At 45.1% G+C, this 12,221-nt stretch overlaps 1 protein-coding gene across 3 annotated transcripts in view; it reads right to left on the bottom strand.

The window, feature by feature from the left end:
- Positions 1-5,667: 5,667 nt before the first annotated feature.
- Positions 5,668-12,221, bottom strand: part of atp7b (ATPase copper transporting beta) — a 29,858-nt gene continuing 23,304 nt past the window's right edge. For all 3 annotated transcript variants that reach the window (XM_088646580.1, XM_088646574.1, XM_088646579.1), the window contains exons 17-21: positions 12,046-12,188; positions 10,576-10,779; positions 9,806-9,923; positions 8,700-8,802; positions 5,668-6,362 (exon numbers count right to left, since the gene is read on the bottom strand). In XM_088646580.1, the coding sequence (XP_088502706.1) occupies positions 6,113-6,362; positions 8,700-8,802; positions 9,806-9,923; positions 10,576-10,779; positions 12,046-12,188 (818 nt within the window). In that variant the 3' untranslated portion in view covers positions 5,668-6,112. The remainder of the gene's footprint in view (positions 6,363-8,699; positions 8,803-9,805; positions 9,924-10,575; positions 10,780-12,045; positions 12,189-12,221) is intronic.

Here is a 12,221-nt window from a genome sequence, read left to right as displayed (position 1 = left end):
GAAGTCCAGAAAATGTGAGAGCAAAATTCACACACCTAAGTATTCCTCTCAATAAAATCCAACAACAACACTCTGATCTTCAGAGTTACACTGGAAACCCCTAGGACTGTACAGAGGCTCTGAAGTTTTCCTGTTTCCCTGGGTTAAACATGGAGCAGAGACACATGGAAATCATTCAGCAGTAGCGTGCTTAAGGTCAGAAAACTCTCCTAAGGCTGCAGGCAAACAGTCACTTATCTCCACAAGTTGGAGAATGTCTTCAAAAGAATCCACATAATGCAGAATCCACAGCTCCACTTTGTAGTTTAGGGACTGAAGAAGTCAGGGCGCAGTTCAGTGTAGTTTTGAAGTATGTGTTTTTAGAAGGCCCTCCAGAGAGCCAAGCAGAGAGAGATCAGCACATCTCCTCCCACTCTGTTATAAAACACAAGCGCAGTTTACTGTATATTCACCCTAACAACCACTCGGCAGTTTTAGACCTGGACACATGTACTATAGCCTGAAAATGAGAGAAGAGAGAGGGTGGCCCAGTGGATCAGCGGTGAGCATTATTGCCTCTCAGTGCTAGGGCTCTGGGTCCAGTTCTGGACTTGGGTGCTATCTGCAAGGAGTTCGTACGCTCTTCCTGTGTGTGCATGGGTTTCCTACAACAGTCCAGAAACTGTTAGGTTCTGGGAGAATTGGTCCAGGTGTACGTGTCTGTGTGTGTCGGTGTCTGTCTGAGCCCTGTCCAGGGTGTATCTTGCCCCGAGCCTGTCTCCGGCTCCCCCACAACACTGAATTAGCTGAAGCGGTAGGAAAACGGATGCATGGAGGTAAAAGGTATAAACATATCTTTAAACACCAAAACATAGAACAGAAACGCAAAAAGAGGAGACACTTATTTTCCCAGCTATGCCTGAAAGACATTTAGGAACTATGTCTTAAGGTAAAATGAAATGAAAATTGGGCTTTTTGGACATGGTTATCAGCATGTTAATTTAAAAATGTTTAAGAAAGGTGCTGGGAAAACATTCCCTCTGTGAAATATGGCTCAGTGTTTACTATGTTTTGGGGCTGTCTTGCTTCCGTAGGTTACATAGAGGTTATAGCAAACTCAAACCAGGACATTTTGACTTAACAACCAGCCAGGCCAGTAAAAGGGGGATTACAATTCTCTTTAAAATAATGTCTATTTTTCAGAGCTTTACGGCAATATTATTTTTCTTAAGAGTCCTATTTGAGCAAGAAGATGTGATGAGCTCTACGGTTCTGCCAATGCATAGTTCAGCACAGCAGGTGAGTAAAAATATCTTTGGATATTTTCTCCTGGCTCAACATGTCTTCCTCATGCTCAGGCCACATACTGTACAGCAGCAAGTGACAGCAGTGGAAACAAAGCAGTACTGCTGTGTACATGACACGTTATTCTTTGTAGACACAACAAACCAGTACAAGAGATACTGTACAGGGAAGAGACAGGGCATGGTAGTGCTCTGTTACTGCCTGGAAATGGAAACTGCTCTGTGGTAATGCTAAGCACACCCTGTAAATACTGTGGCCGTGAAGAAAAAATACTTGTTAAGTAACGACCATGATCCATTGATGGAGAATAAAAAAACTGAAGGGGCGGAACGCACAACAGCACCAGAATAGGATACATTCAGGGATAACCAATCGCATTGTTGCCACAGAACAAAGAGAAGCTGTTTGTGCACAAGGCTCATAATTACTGTAATTACTGTCTATTGTGCCACCACGTACATGAGCACAGCTTCTTATAATGAGACACCTTCAGCTTTTAAAGAAGGAGGTTTGCTATGAATGCCAGTTAAATGTGAAGATTTATTTGATTCAAATTTTAATGCAGTGGAAAGAAGTGTGGATTTTTGAAAAATTGTAAGAAGGTTTGTACCAAACCTCTCTTTTTTTTCCAGTCTGAAGAAGTAACTGGGCAGCTTTACCAGTGAACCGCGAACAGCAAAGGAACATGGACTGGTTCATTCCACATTGAAAAGCATTCTGGCCGAGTACCAACTTTACAAAATCCTATTTCTGAACTCTGTCCCTCTCTACCAACACACCTGAAGAAAACCTTGTCTCCACAGCCAGAATTTTCTTTTTTACTTCTTAGCTTGACATTAACCCTTTACATGCCCCTTTATCAGATGCATTAGCTGGCATCTTGTGTTGGAAATAAATCAATTCACACTCTCGAGCTTGCCCAGTCGTTGATTTTTTGTCATCGTTGCTTGTCACACGCTGCAGGTAACAGAATGCATTTTACACGGCTGGAAAAGGGTATTTTGCTCAGACAGCACAGCGGTAACCCTTTAAATCCACTTTATTCATAATTTTGTGATGCATACTTTCAGATATACTGTACCATCTCAAACAGAGTACAATGAATTATACCCCCCTCGCCGACAGCTCACAGAGCAATTTCGGTGTTATCAACTGGGTGATTGAGGAGCATCAATAAAGAGATCAATAAATCCTGCACTACTTTGCACTGATATTTATCAAACATCCTTCTTGTGGTATAAAATGTACCAACCATGTACCCGTATTATCTTCAATTTACATATTGTTGGTCTAAAAGTAGATTTTGCTTCATATATAACAGCTATTAATCTTCATGTCTATATGCAAAAAATAACTTTGTTCAAAAAGCAAATGAAAACATATTTGTGTAAATTCACATTATATGTACATCAAAGACAAATATTAAAAAAATTCCTTGAAAAGCCAAATACAGTAGAATACAGTAGAAAATAAAAACACAAATATTGCCAATCTGTATATGGGATTGTCTTTGAGTCAAGTATCTTAGGTTCTGTTAAAAGATAACTTCTTATACATTTTCATTAGGACCCTGTTTTTAACATTAATTTAAATTCACAAACACAAGAAAATGTCTGGATCATACCTGGTATTAAAATAAATCCCGCTTATATATAACAATAGAGGTTTTCCTAGTAAGACCTGCAGCACCTGAAAAAACCGAGAGACGCTGTGGAACTGGTCCCATTCAGCCCAGAACAAGCTGGTTCAGGCTGTGACAAGCCCTCAATCAGAACCAGGGATTCCCGAACCAAAAGAAAGAAGTCGAAGATGGTTTAAAACATGGCCCTCAGTCCTAGTCCTGCAGTGCTTTTTGTTCCATCTCGGCTCTTGACAGCCTGAGTTAGCTCATTACTGGCTGGACTGGGCCAGTTTTACATCCTCTCCCAGTTACTAGAATACCTGGACACATGCTGGATCCCCCAGGCGTGGAATTGGAGACCACGGTGATGAATCACTTAGAAACGCGGCTCTGAATCAACTGGTTCAGCCAGCAGCCTTTTTGTTCACTGGGTTTATAGCTTGTTTTTCCCTGGTGCTATCGGGTGCTAAGAGCATTACGATCCTTCTTATTGCACTGAGTGGATAACGCAGGCTATAAATTAGCACTATTGCTGGGCATTTAAATGTACTTTATGTCAGAGTGCCGTAAACAGCAAGTTCAGGCTCAGCGAAAACTACTGGTATTACAAAGACATATCCAAAACATGGCAGTTTGTCTGTCAAGATGTGTGAGACCACCCATCTTGGACATCATGTCCCATTAAACACGTTTGAAAAAAATGTACGATTCCCTCGTGCACTTAGTGTTTTAGAGGGATCCAAATGCAAGTTTCAATGAAGGGATACAACTAACAAAAAAGCCAAGATTGTTGCAGAATCTTTTTTGCAGGCTTAATGGCTTTAATTCCTCCATGTCATGAACCTTTGCCAATCAGTAAGCATGGCTAGATGACTATTTTAGATAAATAACCAGTACCAACCACCTAAAGTAGCACACACTTATATGTTCTGTCATGGTCTGGGAACTTGATTTCATTCAGTAAAACTTACATTCAGTAAAATATGTAGTCCCAGACCTCTCTGACACAGTACTTAAATAAAAGCCTTTCTGATAAGGCAGGTTTGGAGTCTGCATTTTAATGCACTCAGAGTAGATGTCTCTCTGATATCCTTGGGGACAGAATTCCAGAGCTTTGGGGCGCGGCAAGGGAAGATCCTGTTACCCACAGAATGTAAAGGAGCGTGAGGGACACATTGAAGACCAGAGTCAGATGAACGAAGTTTTGCGAGGTGGGGAGAAGGCAGATAATAAGTCAGACAGGTACTGAGGTGCCAAGCCATGTAGAGCCCAATGGTGAGCATGAGGACTTCCAAACCTGGAAAGTCCACTCCAAACCTGATAGGAAGCCAGTGCAGGGACTCCAGGACAGGAGTAATGTGATCACTTGCATGCCACCTGGTCAGGATTCTGAATTCTGAACATATTAACGTTTGTTCGGTGTGGATTTAGACACCCCAGTAAGTAGGGTATCGTAGTAATCAATTCTGGAAAATACAAATGTGTTGACTAGCTTTTCTGCAGCAAAGACAACAACGGACATAATAATAATAATTCCTTGCACTTATATAGGTCTTTTCTAGTTGATTGGTAGGGGCCAATGGGAAATTTGGCCAGAATGCCGGGGTGACACCCCTATACTGGGGAACACCCTGGGATTTTTAATGACCACAGAGAATCAGGACTTGGTCCTCATCTGAAGGACGGTGCCTTTTTACAGTACAGTGTCCCTGTCACTATCCTGGTGCATTAGGACCCACAAAGACCGCAGAGAGTCAGCGCCCCCTGCTGGCCCCACTAACCAATATCTCCATGACTGATAATATTTCTGAGACAGAAGAATATTATTTTTATCACATTCTGTATGAGGGCCAAAATTCAAAAGGCTGAGATCAAATATCACACCTGAATTCTTCAATTTTGATTAACTTGAAGCACACAATGCCATCCACAGATAGGTTAACTGCATTGGCTTTGTAGAGATGGTGCTCTATCGCCCTGCATCTCACAACTGGCAACCCACTGGAGCTCAGCAGGTGTGAGCCTGGTCAGTACCTGGATAGGAGACCTCCTGGGAAAAACTAAGGCTGCTGCTGGAAGAGGTGTTGGCTGGACCAGAAAGGAGCACTCAGCAGATTATAAATTGAATCTGTAGGGAGCTCACCCTGCAGTCTTGTGAGTAGTCAGTGAGCATAGGGACATTATGTTGTAAAAAAGGAGCCATCCTTTGGGTGACTCTCTGTGGTCATTAAAAATCCCAGGGCACTTCTCGAAAAGAGTAGGGGTGTTACCCCGGTGTCCTGGCCAAATTTTTCCATTGGCTTTTACCAGTCATGGCCTCCTAATAATCCCCATCTCTGAACTGGCTTCATCACTCTGCTCTCCTCCCCACTGAGAGCTGGTGTGTGGGGAGTGTACTGGTGCATCTCACAGGTGGGGCTGCACACTGGTGGTGGGGGGGATCCCCATGACCTGTAAAGTGTCCAGTACAGCGCTATACAAGTGTAAGGAATGAATTAACTGCGGTCCCATACCGCACCACCTTAATGGAAAGCCAAGCTGCTGCTGCAGGCGGTGCTGGTGGACCAGGAGGTGGCGCTCTTTGCTCTGGGCCAGAACTTGCAAGCCGGCGCCTCAATAAGACACCTGGGGATGCCCAGCTCTAGGGGGCGCTGTCCTAGAGAAGAGATCTAAGTCCTAACTGCCTGGCTGCACGGTCATCCTTTGGGATGGAAAGTTCTGTTTAAATGCAAGGATTTGTTATGACTAAATTTAGGACTAAATTTGGAAAATAAACTTAAAATGTATGGTAGAATCATGACAATGACACAGAGAAACATTTAGCAGACACAGGAGGACGTTATGATGGCACCTGTGTGTAAAATATATAAGCTGCTGGCAAAACCTTACTTTCGTCGTGACACTGTATGTTTTTTCTCTACCAGCAGCAAAAAAAGCACATTCAACTTGAAACATGTTGTTACGGTAAAGCACTTTTGGCGGGATATGTCTAGAAAAAGCAAAGGGTGGGAAATGGCAGAATGCCCGTTTGTCCTGGGGCTAGAACTTCAAAGCAGCCTGGCGACGCCTCCGGCCCATCTTGACCTGTCCTAGCGCCACCGGGGCCTTCAAATGACCAGAGAAGTGCTGATCGAACCCGAGACTCCACAGGACCGCTCCAGCCCTTTCCCCGAGCAGAGAGCGCCGCCCCCGCCGCCGGCCAGCCGCCTAGACGATGAGTCCTTCGGTCCTCTCGTGGCCCAGTAAGGAGCGAGTGTCGCCGAGGGAGCCCCCCGGCCCAGGACCCCAGTCAGCGCGCGAGGACAGCAGCCGCCAGCTGGCGCGGCTCGACCGGTCCCACCCGCTGCCGCGATGGCGGTCGTCCAGTCCTATGTGCACGCTGACCTCAGAGGGACTCAGGCTCTTCATGTGACCCTGGGCGCGGCTCTCGTAGTGCTCCACCGAGGTCTTCTTGTAGCTGGGGAAACAGAGGCCACATCACACCGGGCGAGTGAGAGGCCGACCTCTGGCCTGCCCCTTGCAAATCAACAACAAGTACGTGTGGATGGATATTTGTGTTTTCTTTAGGCAGTTTAGTTCAAGAATGGCAAACATCTGTGGCAGACAACCCTGGTTCCGCAGGGCCGAGTGAGGTTCACGTTTTCACTCCATCTCGAACCCCATTAAGTGGAGAGGAAGACGACTTAGCTGTGCTTTTCCAGGTGCTATTGGAAAGGTGCCTGGAACACCTGCAGGAACCCAACACTCGTGGGCCAGAGCTGCCTGTTCCTGGTGCACACGAAACTCACGGATTGAACTGTTGAGCACCGTGATGACAATAAATTGGCCATGAGAGAGGCCGTCTCTAAGACTGCTTCACATGCTGGAATCAAGACACTCGTTAACTGGAAAATAGGAATGCTTGAACGTCACATGGGACTGTTCTATGTAAAAGTTATGTCCGTATGAACAGTTAACCAGGCCTGTCAGACCTGGAAATCTGATGGGGTACAGTAGGGTAAAAAGATTGCATCCATCCATCTTCAATGATTTAAAAAAATTGATTATACGATTATTGTATATTATGAAATGACCAATGTGCCTCTCGGTCGTTGATCCAGTGTTTGTAGCCTGGATCTCTCACACATTCATGGTCCAGAATATGTAAATTAGTAAAGGACCACCTGATGTATTGTTAACAATTTATTTAATAAAGTTGATTTTATTCATTAACAGGAATGTTTGGGACTACGTCAGCGCATGAGAAGTAAATGGTTTTCGGGAACTGACATTATCTTCACCCGTGAAATAAGAAATGGATAACTGAACAGTCAATAAAAACAAGACACTGGTAATATCACTGTCCTGAAAGCAATTGCATTTAAATTAGTAATGAGGCAGAGTGTAAATGTCAAACAGCTGTATAGATGTGGGAAAAGGGCAGTGCCCTGAGGCGAAGGCCCCTTTTATTAAGTGCGTCCGAGGTGAGGCTCCTACCGAGAGTGCAGGCTGTTCGCTCAGAGGAAATAACATTTTCTGTGACCGTGACACCTTCTCAATCTAGATTGCTTTCATTAACGGCCTATCACAGAGTATCAGCCCTCTCCCTGACAAGCAGCTCTTTCCTGCAAACACTCCATTTCAGAATTACAATGCTGCCCGGTGGGGAAGAGGGGGTTTTACTGTATAACATTCAAAAATGTTCAAACACAAATCTCTTCTTTTAAGAAATTTCCAGCTACAGTAGAACCAATGATCAAAGTCTCTGGGTCCCTTTCGCTCTTACTCCTTGCATGGTTCCTTGTCTGTTCTCATTTATTGATGGTTTTTGTAGTGGCTGGGATTGTGAATGGCCATTTCTTGGACTCTGAGGTAATGTGAGGGAGACAGAAGAGGCTGTGGGCACTAGGTTTTGTCACAAACGACTCGTTTAAAGATTACAACTCCTTACAGTATGTCAGACTCCTTTCTCAGGGGCATTGTGGTCACATCCCAAACAATCTAACAACATTATTCTCATGACTTCCTTACAAGGCGAATGTAGCTCTAAAATGCAAAATACTAGGCCTTCATACAAAGAACACCTCGGGGGTTATTACTGTGCTCAAGGCAGTGTGAAATTCATTTTCACATCATGTCATTATTCTCTCTGAACTTCATAAAGTCCTGTTAACCTGACGTATACCGCCAAGCTGGTTGATTACTATTGTGCCTCACTCAGTTCGTGTCTTAATCAGTGAGAGAAAACAGAATTAAAACTTCAACAAGTCAAAACAGGAGAGAAAATAAGAGCAACACAAGGCACATGGGGATATATTGCATAATCATTATCACTTCAATGGAATTCCCAGGTGCGACAACCAGTAAGGGTGTTTGGATAGACAGCGGGATAATCTCTATAATCCGGAAGCTGCAGGTTTGACTTGTCACTAGCCAATCGTAACTTGGGATTCCCAAGTGTCAGTGTGCGGCTGGTTACGGGTTAGGGGTGGAATTAGCCTGCTGTGGGCTCTCTCCATTCTCACACAAATAGGGACTTCTGTGACCTGTCGGACACCTGCAGACTCGCAGTGATGTCAGCAACTGCTGCTGCTCCAATCAGGTCTCACTCTCCTGTCCACCGGGGGAGTAGCTCTGAAAGGCGGGTGCGTCGAGGAGCATGTCTCACTGTCCCGTTCTCTGCTGAGCACTACAGGAGCAGCTCCCAGCGATCTTCGAGGGAAGACCGCCTACTGCGATTCGGGTGGGCACTAAATCCAAAACAATTGGGCGATTCTAGATGAAGGCCGTCACAGGGACGTTAGCGCGGACTCACAGTTTGAGTAAGAGCGAAGACACCACCACAGAGACAGAGGACGCTGCCATAGCTGCTGACCCCATCCAGGGCTGCAACACCAAGCCTGCTGGCATGAACACACCTGCAAGACAACACGGACAGTTCTCGTGACACACACCCACAACGCCCTGCGCCGGCCTCACACGGCCGTGCAATACAGACTCGCAGCACGTACTGTACACACATCTCGCAGCACAGCGTAGGAGAGAAATTCATAGTGTTCGTACAGTAGTATAGGGCTGCGAAAAAGCCTTTACTCAGAACAGCAAAAAACAGTCAGAAAAGGCAATAGTTTAGCCTAGAAGCTAAAAAGACTCCTCTGGGGAAATTAATAAGCTTCATTTCGAAATACACAATTGCGGAGCGATTCCTAAGTCTGTGGGGCCCGGAGCTAAGAAGGTTCATTTTCCTAGTAACGGTTGTTAAGTTGTTAAAACGCATGATTTCCCACCACAAAAGAAATAAAGGGGAGGGCAGATTCACACTTGAGGATTCAAATGAAGCTGTTTCCAACTGAGATGGAAATGAAAATTTTATTGTGTTGCCAATTAGATACAGAACTTTCTCTTTTAACAGGCTGGAACTTAATTATTTTCTATTCATAATAGCACAAATAAATAATTTATGTTCTATCTCACTGTAATGGCGATAGAATTATTATCAGATGATCTTGATGTTGATCTTGATCATCTTAATTGACGGTTCTTATTACGAATTTCCCTTCAGTGACTTTGTGAGATTTCACTTGAACTCAAAACATGCTTTAGTATTTGATGAAAAACGCATCTTAAAACATTTCACAAAATGTATTACAGGGGACAACTTTTCTATTGTAATAATTCACAAATTTTTGGTTTTCCATATTTTGCTATAGCTCATCTTTTATAAGTTCAATTAACTACATCCAACCAAACAGAACTGCGATCAGCCTCCTCTCTTTTTTAACCTTTTATGTAGTTATAGTGTAACTGTAAACATTAGTTCTTAAAATCTGATTTTCGGTGCTCTGCTTCATCTCACTTCTCTACAGAAAGAATTCACTGTATTACAGTGTCTTAGAATCTCCAGATTAGACTTCTACCCACCTGCAGCTATAGGTATTCCCAACAAGTTGTAAATCAGTGCAAAAACAAAGTTGATTCTTATTCTTTGCACTGTTTTCTTGGATACTTCAATACTGGCCACAACATCTAATAAATCATTCTGAGGAAGAAAACAAAATATTCTTTAATGTACACACAATTATATACAGTATATATAAACGCTTGTGCAATAAAAATCAATTTAGGTGTTGTTCTATCCAGTTCTCAGGAATTGAAAAAATAGGAAAAGAGGAGATATTATAAAGAAGTATACAATCATCTGAAACTGACAATGCATAAAATATCCTGTCGACTATATGTAGATTTAGAGCAGATGCAAACTACAAATGTAGAAAAGTGGCACATTTTCTGCACAAGCAGTTTAAGGGCTCAGCCAAGAATGCTGACATCCTCATCTGATTCACTGACCTGATCAGAAGGATGTGTTGTTTTTGCTAGACTTTGGTGCACAATACGGTACCGCCACCTGTTCATTAATCAACCGTGATGATGGCTTTGTTGCCCCAGAAAAGGCTGTTTCTGGGACCCAGCCAGAGAATCTAAAATATGGCATGTCCCCTCGTGACATTGGACCGCACACTTGTAGTGAGTTTTTTTGGTTGCAGTTCCAGGTCCAAATCAAGCCTGGTTTCTACAGTGAGGTGAAACGGGAACTCGGGGACACTGGGACGCGAACTGGACCTTGGACCCAGCCCCGCGAGCCGCGGCTGCCCCGCGCGCAGCCCAGTGAGACGGGGGGGGCGATAGCTCACCCGGATCAGAACCACGTCGGCGGCCTCGATGGCAACGTCGGTGCCGGTGCCGATGGCGATGCCCACGTCGGCCCTGGCCAGGGCGGGGGAGTCGTTCACCCCATCGCCCACCATGGCCACCTTCCAGCCGCGCTCCTGCAGCTCCCGCACCTTGGCTACCTTGTGGGACGGCAGCACCTCGGCAAACACCTTCCGGATGCCCACCTGCGATCCGGACCGTCGCCGTTACCGACCAGAACACAGCACAGCTGCCAGCTTCAGCGCCGCTCCTCACAAAGCACAAACTACCCGTGACTGGGACCCACGAGACACACACGTTCACGTGACTTAATGAAATCCAACCGAGTGTAATTAAGTTGACACCGGTGAACCTGCCCAGCAAGGTGAGATTTTAACGAAATGCTTTAACAGTAGCTTGCTCTCAAGTACTCTTGCACGCTAGCTGGCTCTGCACTGGTGAAGGAGCATTTCAAGCGAGTTCCGGTCCTGTGTGTGAGAAGGCAGCGGTTATGGGAGCTTCCTTTTAAGACAGAATCTAAAACAGGGGGGACCACAGTCCAGAGAACCAACAGAACCAACAGAACCAACGGAACCAACGCATTGCATTGTGGGGGAAAAAACAGGACTAGTGTTGGTAATGTTCATGGCAATCAGGAACAGCATATATAATATATAGAATTATATAGCACCCAAGCTTTGGGTGACTTGAGATGTGTCTCTTAGATCTCAGATACAGTTTGTGACACTGGGAAGAGTAAATACTTCTAACTTCAAAGGAGAGAGGATGCTTGCTGAGCTCTGGGGGATCCCTGTGAGCAGAAACAATAGTAACGTTTATCTTGGTATGCCTAGGCAGGCTGTGGATTGATGATTGCAAAGGAGCAGGGCAGAAAGACACAGTATAAGTTCACATTAAGAGAAGCGGGAGAGAGAAAAGAGGAGAGGCAGGAGGAAGAAGCAAGGGGAAGCTGGGAGAAGAGAGAGGAGTCCAGAGGAGTTGGAACCTGAAGCTTGCGCCAGGCAAGGGCTCCTACTTCATGATCATCCAAACCAAACCCGACTGGAGCTGAGTATTTGAACCTTATTGGAGAGAGCATGCTATTCTGTGTTTTTAGGGGCCTTGGGTTCCTGGTACTTCACTTAGAAACGTCTTTCCTGATTAGGGTGCATTTTATGGACAGGGATATAGGCTCCCATTTATTTTGTGGCCTTTAGGGTGCAGAGAGAGAGATTCAGTCAATTCCTGATTTTCACCAGTTTCATAGCCCCCCAATTTGCAACAATATAATATAGCGTATATAATAATATTGTGTATTAGCCATGTCAAGAAGTTCCTTGTTTTCAAATGAGAAATTCTAATTCTAATCAGGAAATTAGCCATCAGAGCAGAAATATCTGGAGGCAGCCTGTTGTTTTGGTCTTTCGGGGCTGGTGGCTGTGTGCCCCAGTGTCCGGCGGCCGGCGGCCCACCTGCGTGGCGATGGCTCTGGCGGTTTTCCGGTTGTCCCCGGTGATCATGACCACTTCGATGCCCATGCTGTCCAGGACGTGCACGGCCAGGGCCGACTCCGTCTTCACCGTGTCCGCGACGGCAATCATGGCGCACAGCACGCCTGCAGCGAGAGAAGTCGCGGCCAGGGAGCAAT

This window comes from Lepisosteus platostomus, chromosome 2, assembly GCF_059453375.1.
Source record: "Lepisosteus platostomus isolate fLepPlt1 chromosome 2, fLepPlt1.hap1, whole genome shotgun sequence".
Classification (NCBI taxonomy): domain Eukaryota; kingdom Metazoa; phylum Chordata; class Actinopteri; order Semionotiformes; family Lepisosteidae; genus Lepisosteus; species Lepisosteus platostomus.
The sequence above is the reverse complement of the archived record's forward strand: the minus strand, read 5'-3'. Positions and strand labels throughout refer to the sequence as shown.